The 20,460-nt window shown below is 42.0% G+C and overlaps 1 protein-coding gene across 2 annotated transcripts in view; it reads left to right on the top strand.

Annotated features, from left to right (window-relative positions):
* Positions 1-20,460, top strand: part of LOC129712989 (wings apart-like protein homolog) — a 132,418-nt gene that overhangs the window by 34,665 nt on the left and 77,293 nt on the right. For both annotated transcript variants that reach the window (XM_055661823.1, XM_055661822.1), the window contains exons 3-4: positions 6,166-7,224; positions 15,060-15,178. In XM_055661823.1, the coding sequence (XP_055517798.1) occupies positions 6,166-7,224; positions 15,060-15,178 (1,178 nt within the window). The remainder of the gene's footprint in view (positions 1-6,165; positions 7,225-15,059; positions 15,179-20,460) is intronic.

The following is a 20,460-nucleotide window of genomic DNA, read 5'->3' as shown; positions in this document are numbered from 1 at the left end:
TGGGACAGCCCCTTTACCTGGAGCAAGTTGTTCCAATTAATTCATTATTTATACACATAGTATGACTTTAGACGAGGAGCATTGAACCTCCAGTGAAATGGGGTGATCGGTATCTCCATACCATGCTCACCGAAATGAACATTAGCTGCCCATGCAGCTGGTCCTGAAAACCATCATGTAAATGCCATATACTGGAGAAAGACTGCGGATGCTGGGTTAACCTAGAAAATGTTCGGATTGAAGTAATAAGTTACCAAGTCTCTTTAGCAAATAAGCAAAGTAGAAAGAATCTTTGAAATACAAGGATTGAAATGAATTCTTATACAATTTCTTTGGGCTCAGAGGTGACAGCTGTGAGATGCCTGGCAGTGAGAATATGGTGTTGGAACAGTAAATAGTATCATGTAGCATTCTCTGGGTGTCAACTTGTCGGCTCAAGTTGGAACTGTTAAATACTGAAGAGAAGAACCTTAAGGTGAGGGAGGCAAAGTTTAAAGGAGACAATATTGTGTTTATGCAGAGCAGTAGGTGTCCACAGCGCATCATCTGGGGAGATGGTGGGAGCTCATACAGTAGCAAAATTTACGAGATATTTAGACAAGCATATGAACAGGAAAAGAAGGAACAGGTTCTATCTAGATAGTGTGCATGCAAATTTATATTTTAAGCTGAATTCATGATTGGTGCAGACACCATGGACCTAAACACCTGTTCCCAAGCTGCGCTGTGCTGTGTTCTGCTGCCGCCCCCACTCCACTTCTTCCACTGGCATTTTTCTGCTTTACGGGATGCATGGTGTTTACTGGAAGCATTGATCTAAACTTAGACCACTAAGATGCTAGCTTGCATCTCTAGTCCATGGAGTCAGGATGTTGGAATATCCTTTGACAATATTAATGATAATGTATTTATTACATAATACTCCATCTGTTTTTTTTGCCAGTTATTGATTTTGTTCTCCATTTAAGTTATCGTTTGACTCAACTGTGAATAGCAGGCAGAAAATCTGCTGGTATTATGGTTTGCTTTCACTTTAGATCTGTGTTTTTCTACCCCAATTTGATCTTGAACCGGCAGTTATCAAGTGAGCATTGGACATAAAGTGGGAGAGACTATTAGTGGTAAAAAGTGCATGCTTGTTATTGTGTTCTGTAATTCCTGAACTGAATCTGTTATTTTGTACGCCTTCCAGTTTTTTTCCACATGCAGTCATTTTATTTATCGGATCCTGAGCGTGTGGATTTGGTTTGATTCTGGTCTGTGATGTTCTGTTGGGAATTGGGGTAAAGGAAGAGACACAATTTTGAGGCAGTGGGAAAACAAAGCAAAGTGCTGGAGTGCTCAGCCAGTCGAACAATATCTGTTGACGAAAGGGGCAGCATGAGAAATCATTGACTCCATTTCTGATGAATTCCTGGACTAAAACCTCGCCTCCGTTTCTCTACACAGATGCTGCTTGATTTTTGAAGTATCCCTGTTGTGTCAGACTTCCAGGGTCTGTGGGTTTTGGCTTTGAATTGGATGGGTCGAGTTAGTTAGGCTTTGCAAAGGCTGGGTATGCAAGTTGTAAGGAGAGATATTGAGTCTATTTCAACTGAATCTGCATTTTAATTATGTAAGTGGCTTAATGAGTTTTATAAGGAAGTCCTTCCTGGACTTGGAGTTGGGAGTGGGAATCAACAATGTCAGAACCGAGTACAATGGTTAGGAGATAATTTTTGCTGAGATGTTGTATTGTGAATGCTTAGCTTTAAGTTGGATGGTCGTGAGCCAGCAATTGCTGCAAACAATATCAAAGTGCCTCTTTATTGCTGCTGGGGAGGGAGTTGTGCAACTTGAATGGGAACTTGAGTTACTGTTGCTGAACAAAATACTGTTCCTGACGTTCCAATTAGTGGAGATCACAGATTTTGGGAGTTGATCCAATTTGCTTCATTTCATCTTGTACATGTTACACACTGCAGTCACACTGTGCTTATAGATGTGGGGGTGAATATTACAGCTGTATTTTGATCAAGACGCCTGCTTTGATTTGGGTGGTTGTGATCTGCAACTTTTGACGCAGTCTAAGTAATTGGTGTTCTTTGCATTTCCTGATTTATCTTTAGTCAGAGGGTTGTGAATCTGGAATTATTTGCCACAGAAGGCTGTGGAGGCAGTCAATGGATATCTCTTAAGGCAGAGATAGATAGATTCTTGATCAGTACGGGTGTCGGGGGTTATGGGGAGAATGCAGGAGAATGGGGTTAGGATGGAGAGATAGATCAGCCATGATTGAATGGCGGGGTAGACTTGATGGGCAAAATGGTCTAATTTTGCTCCTATCACTTATGAATCGAAGACCTTATAATGGTGCTAAGGCTTTAAGGAGTTGAAAAGGGAGTCATGGTGCAGATCATCCAATCTCTTGCCTGCTGCAGGATCCATAGCTGTGTTTGGTTCAGTCAAATTTATATTCAAAGATAGATTCCATGATGACTTGCAGTAATATCATGAAGAGATGATTATGCTTGTTGGAAAAGATCACTGTCTGATTTGTGTGACATGAGTGCAACTTGATTTTGAGTGTATTGATGGAGGTGAAGTGGGAGTTGACAGGATGGATGGGATTGGGTGGGAGTTGACGAGACTGCCCAAGACCAGTTTTCCCTGCTTCATAACATGCAAGATAAATCATGAGCCTGCTGTTAGCTGACTAGCTTTTATGGTTTTAACAGATACTAAATAACTTTACTTAAAAATGAAACAAATGTTGCCTCTGTTTGATCTTGAAATATTTTGACATTTTGACCTTGTTATTTAAATATAGTCCGGTAGAAATTATGCAGCAATTTGATAGAAAGCTAAGAAGCATTTTGAACTTTTGTGCCACACTAGGCATTATTCTTGAGATGCAAGCATTGTGGTGGCATAGTCACTAATCATTATCCAGCTGCCTTTGGGAAGGTGGTAAACTGCTCCTTTGAATTGTTGTGATCTGAATGGAAACTAACCCTAACTATACTTCCTCTGCATGGACAAATTTGGCTCCATTTCCATCTACAAGTTTTCAGACGACAACACTCTAGTTGTCATGAATCATGAATAATGACGAGATAGACTACAGGAAGGAGATAGAAAACTTCCGGACGTGGTGTCAGGAGATTAACCACTCCCTCAACTCCCCCAAAGAAGTTAGTGACTAAATTCAGGAAGCATGGTGGAGGGCATGACCAATCAGCATCATTGGCGCAGATGTGAAAAAGATTGGGGACATCAAATTCCTTGGTGTTAATATTGCCAATGATCTGACATGAATCATACACGTTGATGCGACAGCAAAGAAGGCACAACAAACCCTCTACTTCCTGCGGAGGCTGGAGAAATTTGGCATATCTCCAGTGACCCATAGAAAGCATACTGTCGCAGTCTGGATTGGGAACAGCTCTGCCCAAGAAGGGCAAATTTTCATTACCAGAATTTTTGATTTTCATTACCAGCATGTTAAAAAATACTCCGCGACCTAACTGAGGCCTCGCGTACGCAGGGACTACTCTCGAGCATGAAGGAGAGTTACAAAGACCTCCTACGTGTCGTCCATGCTGCGAGTATGAGTCGAGGGCAAACTCTTCTAAACTCACCAATCAGGTCGCCACAGTGGGACAGCCCATTTTGTCTGTACTAATTAGCACTCGGTGAAGATATGGATTTCTTTCTTTTACAGTTCTTCAGTCAGATGTTGGTTGGTCTAACTCAAGAACTGATCAGCTAACTTGAGATGTTCTGGGAGTGCATTATTGTTGAGAAGCTGGTGTGTTGTTGATGTTAAATTGAGCTTTTGGCTGTCCTCTCTAATATATTGCCACTCGCTCCATGTACTCAATATTCATATTATCTTATTTAAAGACTTCTGTTTTGGAATGTCATCAGATCAGGAGAGTTGCTATATGAATGTAACTTTTTTCCCCATTTGTTGTTGCCAAATTCCAAATGCCTCTTTCACTTGTACGAGGATGAACTATTACTGATTTCTAGGGAAGTACAGACATTGAAAGTAGCTTTGTTTTTGAAAGGGCATTGAACATGTAATATTCTCGCATGAATAAAGTTGAGCACAGGAGTGAAGTACTGTTCAGCCAGTTTTAGACTAGTTGTTTGTTTAGATCTTTCTGCGCTGTGGCCTTGTGAATCAATGAACAGTATATCTATGTTGTAATCTTGAAGGGTTTATCACAAGGACCAATGAAAAATTTGTTTTATCAAGTTGTGAAGCATTGGCATTCTCCATATGGCTGATCTGATTGATATTCAAGGCTGGGGTTGATAAGACGGAAATCTAAGTGATATACCGATCAAGTGGGAAGGAGTACAAACCACAGGAGATCAAGCATGATATTGAATCCAAAGTGGGCTTTAAGATCCTAATATTCACTTATTTGTAGCATATGTTCTGATGAAAAGATTCAACCCACATATTCTTTTCCTGAAAAAATATGTGATTGTGTTGTTGGCACCACTGACAAACATTCTATTTCTGGTAAGGACGACATCTGTGGAGAGTTGATGTTTTCAGTCAAAAGGCCTGATGAAGGTTATTGACTTAAGAATGACTTAAGACTGTCTTCTTGAAGACATGAAGATCTGCTTGCATGTATCTGGCATTTTATTTTTGCTGAAATATAGATTTTTTCTGTTGAAGATTCTAGCATTTGCAGTTGGTGTCTCTAGATTTTGAACTATTTCCTTAACCACATCTACAAACAATATAATTATTTTGATTAATATTAACTACCTTTCCCATTCTCTTTGGAAATCTTTCCCTTGTATAACCAGTAATATTACATTCTTAAACCCCCTTGTAGCCAGTCTCCTAATCTTGCTAGTATATTATGCCCATGTGCCTATTTAGGTCTGTATCTCAAAGGATGTATTTATTACTCTGAGCATTTCTGTACATTTGCTTCTTGCCCTACTTGGGTGATTTTTCATTTAAGTTATTCTGAAGTACTATTGAAATGTTGTGAAGATCAATCATTTAGCTACAAAGGGAAAAGTGGAGATCAAATGGATTTGTCAAATGATTAAAACTGAAGCTGGTAATTGGCATTATGAGCTACAAATGGTTTGATGGAACTTAATTTTATTGGCTCATTAATGTTTTAGGAGATTTATGAGTGGTGTTAAGTTAGTCATACAGTGTGGAAACGGGCCTTTCGGCCCAACTTGCCCACACCGACCAACATATCACATCTACACTCGTCCCACTTGTCTGCTTTTGGCCCATATCTCTAAACCTGTCCTATCCACATACCTGTGTAATTGCTTCCAAACTTGGATACATATGTGACATCTTGCCCAACATTTGTCAACAGCCAAGTTTGGTGTCTTGGGGAAGAATCAAAAGCAGCCCAGGGTAGCAGCCTGGTAACTTCATTCTCAATCGCTGATTCATTCATGTTGAACACGGTGTTATAAAATGTACCACAGGTAATACCTATGACATGTGTTTCACTAGAAGAATTTATCTTTGCTGCAAAAGTCAAACTGTGACCAAGTAGGTTAACTTTACTGGGTACAAGTTACATTGTTGTCAGTCAAATGATATATATCTAGATAAATTGCCTGTAATATAGGTGCATGCCATATTTGAACAGAATAAACATGCTGCTACCTTGGGCTGCTTTTGATTTGTCCCCAAGACCACAGACTCGGTTGCTGACAAACTTTGTTGGAGCTTGTTGGAGGATTCAAGACTGCAACAGTCTAAAGTGCTGCCTGCCTTTTGGATCGGTTACTACAAACTTGTGGCTGAATAGTTTCTCTCAGGGCAAAGATTACTGAAACACAATTAACTGGTTACTTATCTGTTTTCCCAGGTCATTAGATTTGAAAGGAATTAATCGTGTTTGGGTTGAGAAATCTGGATTGATAAAAGCTGGGGTGTGGATGAAGACTAAATTACTTTAGTGCATCACGTGGATTATCTCATTTTAACCTTTCACGCCATGCCTTGCGAACATATTATAGAGTGTCACGATACTTGCACTGCCAGGTGATCGAGATTTTAAAAGATGGGCTTGAGTGAGGGGAACTTTGACATTGGAATTTAGTGTAATCTGTAAATAAGAGAGGGGAAACTTGGATGCAAACTGCAACATGTTAACTGAAATATGTTTCTATCTGCAGGGAGCAAACACTCGGATCCATTGAGAGAAGGAATTGAGAAAAATAGTTTTCCCAAGAACAAGAATGCAACTGAAAATGAAAAGAAAGTCGAGATGGCCAGTACAGGGCTGGCTAGTTTTACAACTGATGAATTGCCCCTGGATAGTTGGGATGAGATCATGAAGAGTTCAGGGTCACCCACTGAGATGCAGCAGAGGACAGAATTCCAGCCATGGGTTGGTGGACTTGGCCGTATTCCCTGTGTCAAAGACGAAGCCTCTGATGGAAGGCACGGTAGACATGGAGATGCTTTCTTAAACCCTGATAGGTCTACGGAACTAAAAGGTAACCAGGGAATGTTTGAATGGGCAGAATATTCCAGCATCAAGGATGAGGAAATAGAGAATGACTCCCAGCCACTCAGGTCAAACTGCAAAACATACTGTCGCTCAAATAAAGGCAAGTCGGGAAGTGCTGGCACAACAAATTTTGATAAAATAAATGATGGCACTGGGAAATCTGCTCAAGCTGACCTGATGGCCAAGGATGGCTTAAAACTAGACACCAAAAGTTCAGGGACAACAGGCAAGTCATCTACAGCTCGGACAGCTAGAGACACCATTACCTTGCCCTCGTCTTATCTATCACCTTGCAATGTCACGCTTCAGGACACCACAGACCGGAGCATGGATGAATTCACCTCAAGTCCAGCTGACCTGGGAGAAGCAGGCCGCTTGCGGAAAAAAACCGAAGCTGCCGCAGGTAAGACTACTGTCAGATTTCGGCCGACCCAGTCCAAATCCAAAAAGGATGCAAAGCTGGAGTTCTTTGGCTTTGACGAGCAAGAGGGAGAGGATGGTGCTTTCCACTCAACTGGCGGTGCAGCCAACTATAAAATCAAATACTTTGGTTTTGACGATTTGAGTGAAAGCTCCGATGAGGATGAGGATTCTGAATCAGAAGGCGGGCACAAGAAAAAATCTTCAGTCAGAATCGTTGATATTGGGGATCTTCTGGCGAATTCGGAATCAACAGACTCCCAAGGAAGTCAATTGCAGTCTCAGGAGAGCACAAATACAGGTGGGTGCGCTCTCAAGTGATAACTGGATTCAGCAGCTGGATTCAGTTTCATTTTCATGTCCAGTTATAAATAGGAAAGGGGTTCAGGAGAAGGCAATTCAGTATTGTCGTCTATTCCATTATTCAGTTGGAAGTGTATCATCCTTAATGAGATTTTTTTAATTAATAAAAAGTAGAGTAGGCAAGTTCAATGAAACTTTAATGATCTAGTATCCTTAGAAATTTGGTGCAGGACTTGCAAACTATTACATTATTCCTCTTGTTATTCAGTTTGCTTGACATTACACAGTGGTCTTATAATGTTTCCAGGGAGGTTAAAAGAGAGTGGGAAAGATCTCCAGTGAGATTCAGCTTCTAAGTTGTAATTTGTACGTTTCAGTTTATGCTGAACAATCAAGATCCCAACACCAGCCACAAACTGTTCAAGAAGGAACTGCAGATGCTGGAAAATCGACGGTACACAAAAATGCTGGAGAAACTCGGCGGGTGCAGCAGCATCTATAGATGCTGCTGCACCCGCTGAGTTTCTCCAGCATTTTTGTGTACCAGCCACAAACCTATGTACGATCCACACTCCAGACCTGGGGTATTCCGACCCCAGCTCTGACTACACTGATCCCCTGCTGACAATTCAGACTAATGTGAGCTGTATGCCAAACCATCAAGATTTACTGATAATTAGCAGCATTTTTCTGTTCAGGCACGCCCTGACTGGCGGAATGGGTGACAACGAAAACTCACATTTGTGTAAGCAATTCTCTAAGCCCACTGATGCCCCCGTGGTCTCCACGTCGAGGTGCCCCTGTGATTACATGCAATTAAAAAGTAATTTTCAATTTTAATAACTGAACAAAAATGCAGTATTATAGGAGGCACAGTGGTTCAGCTAGGAGAGCTGCTGCCTTGCAGTGGAGGAGACTTGGGTTCAATCCTTTGTGATATTTGTACTTCACCCTGACTACTTAGGTTTTGCCCGGATGTGCATTTTCCTCGTACATCCCAAAGAAGTGTGGGTTCGTAGGTTAATTGATCATAGTAAATGGCCCCTAGTATCTAGGTAAATGGTCGAATCAGGTGAGAAGGGTGAGTGATGCGAAGGTGTGACTGGGCGGTTGATGGTCTACCTGGACGACGTGATCCAAAGGTCTTATTTATATCCTCTATAGCTACACAATTCTTAATCTTAAAATGTGATAATTTGTTTCATTTGAGGTTTTGGTGGTGCTGGACTAGATTTTCCAGTCTGTTATTTTCAAGTGTACTTTTGATTTGCCTTTTTTTAGGTGTTAAGATGCATTTTTTAGTGAACCTGGTAAGTTGAAAGAGTGCAAGAGCCCAGGGCAGAAGGAATGGGTGACGTTTCAGGTCGAGACCCTTCTTCATACTGATGTCATGGGAGGGGGCGGGACAGTAAGACTAGTGGGGGAACTGGGAAGGGGAGGGGATTGAGAGGGAAAACAAGGGCTATCTGAAGTTAGAAGTTAATGTTCATACCGCTGGGATGTAAACTACCCAAGCGAAATATGAGGTGCTGTTCCTCCAATTTGCGCTGGGCCTCGCTCGGACAATGGAGGAGGCCTAGGACAGAAAGGCCAGATTGGGAATAGGAGGGGAAGTTAAAGTGCTGAGCCACCAGGAGGTCAGGTAGGTTAAGATGGACTGAGCGGAGGTGTTCAGCAAAACAATCGCAGAGCCTGCGCTTGGTCTCGCCGATGTAGAGAAGTTTACACCTGGAACAGTAGATGAGGTTGGAGGAGGTGCAGGTAAACCTCTCCCTCACCTGGAAAGACTTGGCTCCTTGGATGGAGTCGAGGGGGGAGGTAAAGGCCTAATTGAGTCAGGTTCCCAAACCATTGAGATTCCTGTTAGCTGGTGAGCAGATTATCTGAGAATGTATTTGAATAATCCGTCGGAAAAATGTTTGCTTAGATAACCTTGAAAGATGATTATTGTATCTATCTCCCCCTGTGGCCTTTCCCACTGGCTAAAGCCATTATTAGGCCATATATTACACAGACCCTACCATTCTGCAAATGATAAATACCTTGGATGCATTTACTGCTACGTTTATGTAATATGATTTTTTTTAAACTATGCAAGAACCCAAAGAGAGAAATGTGTATCAGCATTAGGTCTGGGTTTGCTGGCCCTCACACTTCCAAGTGTTGATAAAATAAATGGAAGGAAAGAAATGGTATTGGTGGGAAGTGTGTGAGTGAAGTAGCAAAGTTGGAAAGGGCTCTTGTGTTGGAGCAGGCTGTGAACTCTGAGGAAGGGAATACTGAGCAAATAAGAAAGTCCAAATGAGTTTGTTGTCTCTTGTGAATATGTGCAATCCTGTTAAATCATATTCATTTATTGGCAGGTTTACCTGCATGTTAAACATTGAATAGCCCCAATTTTGTTAGCCCTTGCTGTCTTCTCCCCTTCCTCAGCCCACGGGCTGTCTCCTCCCATCCCTCCGCCCTTGGGCTCCTCCTCCTCCTTTTTCCGTTCTCCCCCCCCCCCACTCCCATGCAGGATTTAAAGTTGCAGTTAGTTGAAAAATAAATTAAGTGAAAAATTGCTCAGTAAATGGAAGAGTAATCATCTTCACAATTATTGTGAAAGCATATGCATATGAATGGCAATGAAGCCAATATTCATCAGTGGTCGTGTCAAAGCGGTGATTAAGTTGCACATGCACATTGACTGTCAATAAGTACCAATAGTAATGGTCTGACTGACATTAGAAGCATTGAGTGCATCGGCTTATTTAGCTGCTGGGCCCCACGAAGATCGCTGGTAAGTCCAGTCTTGAGATTCTGATCCTTCTGATAAGAATTGGTGACACTTCAATCGGGGTTTAGTTCAGAGATTGAGGCGACAAGGGAAATTTTTCATTTCTAAAATCTGAATGAAAATCATTGAAAAACGATTTAAATTTCATTACAGGTTTTGACTTAACAATGTTGTGACCCACAGTTTTGCTGGTTGTAAATGACAAGAGATTGTAATAACAGCATACTAATTGCACACAATGGATCTCTTATGGAACTGTGGCTAAGCCGTTGGCTACAAAAGGCCAATAAGATAAGTCCTTGAGTGACACAGCTGGTAGAAATTGTACTGGGGTAATCTTTGTGACATTTGAACATTGTCCTTGCTACAGCTTGGGTTTTCGCCTGTCGTTCTGGTTTCCTTCCATGTCCCAAAGACACATTTATAGTTTGTTTGGCTGCTATGAATTGAGGTACGCAATTGCGGTGGGGGTGATTACAGGAAAATAGGTCGAGGTGAATGGAAATTATGGGTTTGCACTGAGAACCTGCGGAGCCGAGACTGCAGATGCTGGAATCTCAAGCTGCAAATAAACAGCTGGAGGATCTTGACGGGTTAGGCAGCATCTGTGAAGGGAAACGAGTCGTTGATGTTTGAGGTTGAGACCCTTCCTCGGGTAAAGAATGTGTCAACCTAAAACGTAAACAGTCCAGATAAATGAATAAAGTCACCGCAAAGTTCTGATGTGGGCCAGCAAGAAATAATGCATTAAATTTTCAACAAGGTCATTTAAGCTATAACTGATTTATTTTTTTTAAGCATTGTAGACTGATATAACAACTAGGGGTATTAAAATAAAATAATTTGAGGTTGATCGTGCAGTGAGCTGGTTCAAGATAGGGCTCCCTAAAATCACTTTTTCAAGAGGCCAATTTATTAAACGGGCATCTTTCAAGACTTGTTACTTAAACAGACTCTTCAAAATGCAGAGCTTGGGGTTCTTATGCCATTAGTTTTCAACTAGTTCAGTCTGTTCAGTGTATGAAATGAGTTAATCAAATGGAGATCATTTAATTATTCAGTGGTTTTGCTGCAAAATATTCAGAAATACACAGGTCATCTTGCCTGAAGGTAATCTATGAATAGACACACAGAAATACAATGTGGAAACAGGCCCTTCGGCCAACCAAGTCCATGCCAACCATCGATTACCCCCTCCCCTCACGCTGGCCACAAACTCTTTGAATCACTTCCCTCTGGAAGGCGACTCCGGACTGTCAAAGCCGCCACAGCCAGACATAAAAACATTTTTTCCACGAGCAGTAGCTCTACTCAATAACCAAAAGTCTGTTGACTCATTTTGCTCTGGTATTTTATTTCATTCACATGTTTAAACTATAATGTTTTATTATTAATGTTTATTGTTTTATGTGTCATTCTTAATTATTACTGTATGTCATGTTGTTACTTGCGAGCGGAGCACCAAGGTAAATTCCTTCTATGTGTACATACTTGGCCAATAAACGTATTAATTTGTTCAATCATCCTCCCAACATTTTTGCCATCTCCAACGGGATCCCACTACTGGCCACATCTTCCCATCTCCACCCCTCTTCTACTTTCCGCAGAGACCGTTCCCTCCGCAACTCCCTGGTCAACTCGTACTTTCCCCCGTAACTGCAGGAGATGCAACATCTGTCCCTTTACCTCCCCGGTCGATTCCATCCAAGGACCCTGACAGTCTTTCCAGGTGAGGCAGAGGTTCACTCGCACCTCCTCCAACCTCATCGCTGTATCCGCTGTTCCGGGTGTCAATTCCTGTACATCGGTGAGTCAATACCAGGCTCAGGCTCCATTAACCTACCTGATCTCCCGGTTGCTCAGCACTTTAACTCCCCCCTCCCATTCCCGATTTGACCTTTCTGTCCTTGGCCGCCTCCATTGTCGAGTGAGGCCCAGTGTAAATTGGAGGAATAGCATCTCATATTTCGCTTGGTCAGCTTACACCCCAGCGGTATGACCATTGACTTCTCTAACTTCAAATAGCCCTTGCTTTCCCTCCCTCTCCATCCCCTCCCAGTTCTCCCACCATTCTTATGACCACATTCTATTTCTGTCTCGCCCAATCCCCTGACATCAGTCTGACGAAAGATCTTGACCTGAAAGGTTACCGATTCTCTCCAGAGATAGTGCCTGTCCTGCTGAGTTACTCCAGCATTTTGTCTACCTTCGATTTAAACCAGCATCTACAGTTCTTTCCTACACATTATTGTTGTTCTTGCCAACTGCTACTGTTTTTAACTATATAATTATTGTGCCTGTTGGATTAATGATTTATCTGGGTCAAGAATAGATATTCGCAATTGGTCCAAGCCAGCAGTGACTGAATTAGCTGAATCAAATAGATATGTGGCTAGAAAACTGAAAATGTGATGCTAATCATTTAATGCTTCTCTTGCACAAGTCTGTGGCTCCTTCAGTCAGAAATACCATTAACAATTCCTATGCACTGCTATCTGGCTGCTGGTGGCATTGTTAGTGATATATACAATGCATAAAGTTCTTTGGACAGCGAGCTGTAATTAAGCACAAGCAGATATCAGCTGCAGGCCTTGTAAAGAGAGCACAGAACATTTTTTTTTACCTCATTTGAGCCCCACTTGAAAAGGATCCCTGGTCTCCTGATCAATGTTTATCCCTTGGTGTCCAAAACTAATCGGCTTTCAATCAGTTAACTTGTTGCTTGAACCTGCTGTGCTTAAATGGCATAAGGATGATGTGGGAGGGTTTTGTTCGTGTGTTGCAAAAGTTGCAACAAGAATGTAGGACCTAATTTTTCAATATAATTTGAGGAATTTGTCAAGATTTAACTGTGATTGTAACAGAAATTGGAATATTTTGCAGTTGCAAGCAGTATTATTACAGCCCCTTAAAATGTGCTGACTGTCCGCTAGATGGAAATTACTGCTGCAATATCAGATGGCCATCACATCCTATCATAAAATATGACAGTCGATGGTGAATAGCAATGAGCAAAGGGCAGAGCTGGCAGTTCAATGTTCCAGTGTACAGATAGTACAGGCATGATAGGGGGGTGGGGGGGGGTAGCTTTTTGATTAGGGAGGACATAACCACGATGCTTCAAGGATATTCTTGGAGGATCGTCCATTGAGGTACTAAGGATGGAACTTAAAAACAGGAAAGGAATAATCACTTTGATGAGTGATAAGCTCCCAATAGTGTGTGGGGATACGAAGAGCAAATGTGCAGTGAGATTGCAGAAGCATGCCAAGTTGCAAGAATGCCAAGAGCTGCAAGAATGTCAAGTTGGTGTTTGTGGGAGATTTCAACATCCGTAATATTGACTGTCTCCCATCGTATCAAGCCTTTGGACATGATGGAAAGCTTCCAAGAACTTTTCCTTATTCGATATACGGAGGTTCCTACTAGAGAGGGCACAACATTGGACAACCTCTTGAGGAATGAGACAGTGTGGCTGACTGATAGTGGAGGAGCACTTTGGGATTAGTGGCCATAAATCTAATGGTTTTAAAGTAGCTATGCAAAAATATAGCTGGTCCAAAAGTTAATGTCTTTCATCCAGGCTAGGCTGATTTCGGAGGAATTAGGCTAAAGAGATTTGCCAGAATGTTGGGTAGATTTACTGCAGCATTTTGTGTCCACCATATGGCCATATATTGGTCTTCAAGTACGTTACTGATAATTTTGTTCCAATCCTTGATAAAAGCCTAGTTAATGCTGATTTTCTGATTAATCAGACTTTGTTTCCAAACTGCCCTACTATAAATGTAATTAATCAGAAAACCCTCAAGTTCAGAACACTTTGACTTGCTGCATTTGCTCTAACGAACTGTAACTAGATGTGACATGGAGTGGAACATCTACAGCCTTGCATGAATCAACATCTTTGACCTTTTGAGACAAAAATGCAGTGAGACCGGCAGCCCTTTTGCACTGGAACACCAGTGTGGATGGTTTTGTGCACGTGCACTGTTCTACTTGTCCTCTGAAGAAGTGAATAACGTTGCTCAATCACGAATGGTCACACTCCTGGCAGGTCACTGGTTCTGTCCTGCAGATCAATCTGATGGCATGTATTCTAATAATGAAACCTTCAGTCTTGACTGTACATCTGCAGGGCCCTCCATGATGTTTGTGACAAAGCCCGATCATTTATTTATTTGCCTCTGTACTCCACAATTTGAGCTTTGTAATTTAAAAAATCACATGTGGTTAAAGTGCACATTGTCATATTTTAATAAATGCTATTTTTATATATTTTGGTTTCACCATGTAGAAATTGCAGCATTGTTCATACATAGGGTCTTTGTCCCAAACATTATGGAGGGCACTGTGGTCAAAATTGTTAGATTATCAGAGTTCTCAGCATGTTATTGGGCATTTTACACGAGGAGAGAATATCCAAAGATTTTGTGTTTAAAAGCAAATTGTTAACCTAAAAAGTCTTCTTCAATTTCAGGAGACAATTTGAACATGGGAAACATCCACATACGTATGACAATGCAGTCCTGGCCAAGCAAACTGCTTCAGTGAATTTGTTTTGGGAGAAATATCAGTCAGCGGTCTCTCTTCTGCTCTTTACATAATGCAGTGGGGAATGTCCTAGATCATGGGATAGATGTGAAGGATTTCAGTAATCAGGCTGCTGTTAATCTTTACAAATGACTGGCACCAGTTTGCTATTTATATTATGGTCAACTTCAAAATTGTTTTGCCACAACCCAAGAAGAAAACCTAAATGAACCTTGGATGAATTTCCTGCAGAATATAATATTGTTCTTAGTACTTCGATCTCAGTGTATTATTGAAGCATGATTTATTTGATTTGCCATTTGACTGCATCAAAGAAATTATTTAAGGATGTGGAAAGTTCTTTCTTCTAATCATTAACTACATGTATTGGAATCTGGCCAATTGAAGTTATTCTAGAGTAAGCCAACAATGTGGTCTGCTATACCATAAATTACAACGCATAACGATAAGAGCTTTCAGAAGCCATTGTATTTCACATGTGGTCATCTGCACTGTTTCAGATCCTCTGGAGTTCACTGACGATCCAAATCTCACCTTCCCTGAGGTTGGTAGGAAACAAATGAACAGACAGGAAAAAGCCAAGGAAAACACCAGAAAAATCTTCCATGGGCCTAAACGGGTAAGCATCCCAAGCTGCTGGTATACACAGTTTCCTTTGCGCCCGCGCTTAGTATCTTGCTTGGCTGAGTACATGTTTAAGTCTTTAACAACCGCATTAAAATTTAATTTATAGTCCCCATTTCTTGAAAGCATAGTGGTAAAGTTAGGCCATTCTGATGTATGAGTTCATGTCATAGAAGCAGAATTAGGCCATCTAGTCCATCAAGTCCAGTCTGCCATTCAATCATGGCTGAGCTATCTTTCCCCCTCAACACCATTCTCCTGCCTTCTCCTTGTAATCAGTGACACCCTTATGGGCCTGCCCCACTTGGGCGATTTTTCAGGCGACTGCCGGCGACTCTTCCTTCACCAGCTCGTTATGCAGGCGGGGGACAGGGCAAGCGGGGGGGGCGATGTCTGAAATTCACACGGTGCAAAGCCAAGGTGATACAGACACACACCGCGATGAACAGGAAGGTTGGCGCTGTAATTAAGACGGCTAAAGCACAGTGTAGGTAAGTTCTTTAAAAGAGGAGGGAGAAGGGGTGGAGACAACTTTTAAGAAGCCAGAGATACACGGCTGTGAAGCTCAACGAACATTTAGCATTACCGGTCGGTTAACCTCGGTTCTGAAAACGACTGCTTACGTTTTTGCCCCCCAATGAGCCAATGAAATTCAGCAACGGCTACAACCTGCGAGAACCTTCGACCTCCTGGCGACCCACCTACGGCAGGAGAATTCCCGCTACTCTCCAGGGCAGTTTCATTCTGGTCGAAAAATTTGCAGCGACCACAATGAGGCCGCGACTAGTTCCCAAAATGCAGGAACTCCTCACGACCATGGCGGCGACTCCCACGCACATGTGGCTACCATGTGGCGACTGCATAGTCTCATGCAGTCGCCTAAGTGGGACAGGCCCGTTACTAATCAAGCACCTATCAGTAGCCGCTTAAATGCCCAAAGACGGCCTCCATAGCCTTCCGTGGCAATGAATTCCACAGATTCACTACCCCCTGACTAAAGAATTCCCTTGTCATCTTCTTTCTAAAGGTACGTCCTTTTATACCGAGGTGGTGCCCTCTGGTCCTAGACTCTCACAAATGGAAACATCCTCTTCACATCTACTTTATCTGGGGGGAATTTTATTAATTAGTATGTTTCATTGTGGACCCCCCCCCCCCTTATCCTTCTAAAGTTCAGCGAGTACAGGCCCAGAGCCGTCAAACTCTCATCGTACGTTACCCCAATCATCCCTGGGGTCATTCTCATAAACCACCTCTGGACCCTTTCCAACACTAGCACATCCCTCCTCGGATATGGGCCAAAGACTGCTCTTAATACTCTAACTGTGGTCTGTCCAGTGCCCTATAAAGCCTACATCTGTGTACCTCTGAATAAGATCATGTCTTTTTCAGCCTTCCACAAACTGGCAATGATTTCCCTTCAAGTTGAATAACCCATTAACATCAGCCTTGAATGTACTCAGCATGTGATTAACTTTAGCTCATCGAGGTAGAGGATTTCAAATTACTATAAGTGTAAGAAGACAACAAATATAAGCAGCAGTGACCCACTCAGTCCTTTGTGTCTGCTCCACATTTCACTTGTATTATGACTGATCTTTACTTTGGTACCATTTTACTGCACTATAACCCCATCTACCTGCATTTTAACCCATACCTTGACTCCATTTATGCATACCATTTTCTCTTTAGTGAAAATGGACAAAATATTGATGTCCACTTGGAGAGCTTGAGCTGTACAACTCAACTTTGTCATATCCTCTTCAAACTCGTAAACTCCTTCAAAAAAATCTACTATTAAAAAAAGTTTGAACAAGATTCCTTTTCTTTATTTGAAGCTCTGGGAAACATTGGATTAATGTATTTGACTGCTTTTCCACACATCCTTACCAAGCCTTGTATGCTCAGAGTGAAGGTTTCTTGTATGCAAATCCCTACATCCTAAGGCCCAACATACGTTTTAATTTCCTACTTGCCTTGCTGTTCCAGCATGTTTGTTATTCACCATACAGTGTAATCTCTTCTACCCCACCCACACCACCACCACATTTCATATCACTGATATGGGTTGTAAAATGACCATGACTTGATGCTGTCTCACCCGCTGAGTTTCTCCAGCATTTTTGTCTACATATGACTTAACCACAAACCATTATGGGAACCCACTGGTGACAGCACCCAAATGTGGTGACTGTTTGTCACTGTGCCGATCAGCATTTCAGGAACGTAGTGCTTGACACCATTTCCAACTTTGCATCCAGATTTTAAATCTTGAAATTTTTGCATTTTTTCCGTAAGTGGTTAACTCAAAACTTTGTCCCCAGTGCAGAATTACTATTCTGTTCACCAAGTAATTCTCTGGTGATTCTCCTCATTTCCTGTACATCTTTTCTTCAACACTTGTGGCCCCATCATTCAGGAACCCCAAGATTAATGCATCCAGATTTTCCTTTCTGTTGCACTTATTAAAATCTTGAAATTTATCAAATGCATTTTTCCTTTAAGTGGTTACTCAAACTTGTGTCCCCAGTACAGAATTACTATTAATAGATTCCTGGGTTTTCACCAAGTAATTCTGGCTGTTGATTCTCAGTTTCCTGTTACATCTCCTTTCTTCAACAGGGTTAATTTGCTACCTTCATTTCTTTAGGAACCATTTTAAGCATCTCAGGAATGCATCTACATTCCTCAACTTTTATAACTAAACTGGCGCTACTAATGTTAAAAAATCTGTCTCTATTCAAGTACTAAAGTTCAAGTAATGGTCCTTCACAGCTTTGAGTCTCCTGCCAATTGGTAAGTGGGAGAGCCTGTTAAACAGCTCTTAGCTAAGGATAGATATCGCATGTCTGTTCCTTGACCAGGCCTTCAGTCAATCAGTTGCAGGTCATGTTAGTCATTGTACATGAATCATTGAACCAACATGAGACCATGTAGAAAGACAAACCAGTAAGATTCTCAACCCATTTCTGTGCTATTTCACTCCGCCTGTTAGGCTTCTGCCTTTGTTTTTCTAATATCAATGTCCACCAACTGTTTTCTCACACAGTCAGACCAGTCAAATCTTGACCATGTCCCAGTTCCGAGTCAGCAGCTCTCGTCTCTTGAATACGCGTTGAAAACGTTGACTGATGGAAACAGTTGCACTTTCCTGTGATGTTTTCAAATCCTTCACCGCTTTTGCCGGCTCATCAATCCCCGGCTAGTGGAGCTGGTGCCTTCCCTCATCGTCCTGGTGCTGTTGTATAATGGGATCGGTGCTGGAGTACGAGGGTAGCAGCAAAGATTAAGGTGTGATTAATGTCTCGAGGCCGCCATCATTGACCTTTCTGAAATTGGCAACTGGACGGTATGGAAGGGAATGATCAGCTGTTGCTCTGGAGTCTGCTAATCATGGTTTTGATTTCGGAATTCTTCATACAGCAGATTCTCCATTGCCGATAGGCCTCTGTCCTGAAACCTTGTGTTGCCAGCTGCTTGCTGCTGTTGATTATTTTCAATCCAGCGATGCTGCACTCCGTTTGTGAAAACCTCTTTCCCCGAGTTATCTCAATGTTAGTACTGCCTTTTTTGTGAAGTAGAATCTGCTGTTTCTTGTTTCTACCATTGGTGACAATCTATTTTGTTCTATGCTGTGCGTTTCGCTCTGCTCATATGAATGTACATTGATTGTCAGGAATGTACGTGAGCATTTGCCTAGTTTGTGGGTGAAGTTTGGATCTCTAAAGTCTAAAGATCCTAACCTCACACAAACTAGGCAAATGCTCAAGTAAATTCTCGTTGCTAAATTTCCATTTTAATGTTTGTTCCACCTCCAATTTTTCTGGTTTTTTTTCAATCATTGCAGCCAGTCACTCAGTGTTTAAACATTAACTTGGAACTTTGTACATAAGTAAATGTACTCAATATTTTAAGTTGTTTATGGAACTGGTTTTCAGTGTAACATGAATGTTGGTTGCTAGTGCCATGGTTATCTTTCCGGGTTAAGAAAAGCTAAAACAGGATGTTAATGTCTCAAATAAGCAAAAAAAAACCTATGATACTGAAGTTTGCAAGATTTGAGCTGTGCATTTATACATGGCTGTTGTATTTAGATGTTGGGCTGATTGTGTCTCATTTCTATTTGTATTCTTTGTTGAAAAGAGAATTTATATTGCAATGGTCTGTACAGGCATTTCCCAATGTGTGGATTAGGCAACTTGCGTTATCTCGCACTTCAGTAGACATTTCCCAATAGGTGGTCCTGTTTCCTGAATGACCTGTGTTATTGCAACAGGAGGATAGCGAAGGATTCTCATCCATTTTATGGATATAAAAGTGTCACCCGGGCCGGTTACTCTTCCAGTTTCGGACACTGTTGGTTTCACACTGGGAAGGCATGCAGGAACAAGGGAGGTGGTGGAGAGCAACTCCTGGCGGAGTCACAAGTGAGCCCTTTAACACCGGCTGCCACTACATCTGGTTGTTGCGGCTCATGTTGTAGCTCCTGGCTGATAGCACTTTCTTCAGGACGTGCTCGGTTCCTGTCGGCAGTTGCTTTGTCCACTCCTGCAATCGCTACCTTCTCGTTCCACCATGTATAAAATGGTGTTGACATCTGGGGTAAGGGGGCAGCAACGGTGGAGGGGGGAGAGTGGCTCAGTCAACAAACGGCAGCCGAGAAGAAGAAGCCGCGGCTAGTGAGAGATGAGGGAGTCCCCCAGTGACCGATGACGTGTCCTGTCTGTGGTGGCAGCCTGAAGAAAGCGCTGTAGACCAGTGGCTACAATGTGAGTCACAACAACAGCCGAGTTAATTGGATGTTGTGGTAGCTGGTGAAGAAAGGCTTACTGGTACAGACCAGAGGCGTTGGCGCCTAGGTTTAAGGTGAAATAACACAGAATGCTAATTCTGTCAGAAGAAGCACCCCGTCCACAATCTCCAGAGATGCTACCTGACCTGCTGAAGCACTCCAGCACTGTTGTTGCGTCTATTGCCCTGCAGCTGCGGTTCTTAAATTCTTAAGCTGAAGCTCCACCTAGTTTTAAGGTGATTTCGACCTTTGTAAAATGTCACTTGCATATGGGTTTAAGGAATGTAAGTAACCCTTATGTAAATCAGGGAGTGTCTGTATGTAAATCAGGTAGGTACTAATGCGACATGCATGGGTAAAACTTAATGGTTCACATCACCGCAGTAGCGTAATCAAACCTTTATATGGATTGGTTTAAGAAAAACCTGTCAAATGTGTGCGCCGGTTTATGGTGAGGTTTGGCTGGAATAAGTAGCTTCATCCCA

Source organism: Leucoraja erinacea, chromosome 34 (genome assembly GCF_028641065.1).
Source record: "Leucoraja erinacea ecotype New England chromosome 34, Leri_hhj_1, whole genome shotgun sequence".
In the NCBI taxonomy this organism is placed as follows: domain Eukaryota; kingdom Metazoa; phylum Chordata; class Chondrichthyes; order Rajiformes; family Rajidae; genus Leucoraja; species Leucoraja erinaceus.
This window is presented reverse-complemented; position numbering and strand designations above follow the sequence as displayed.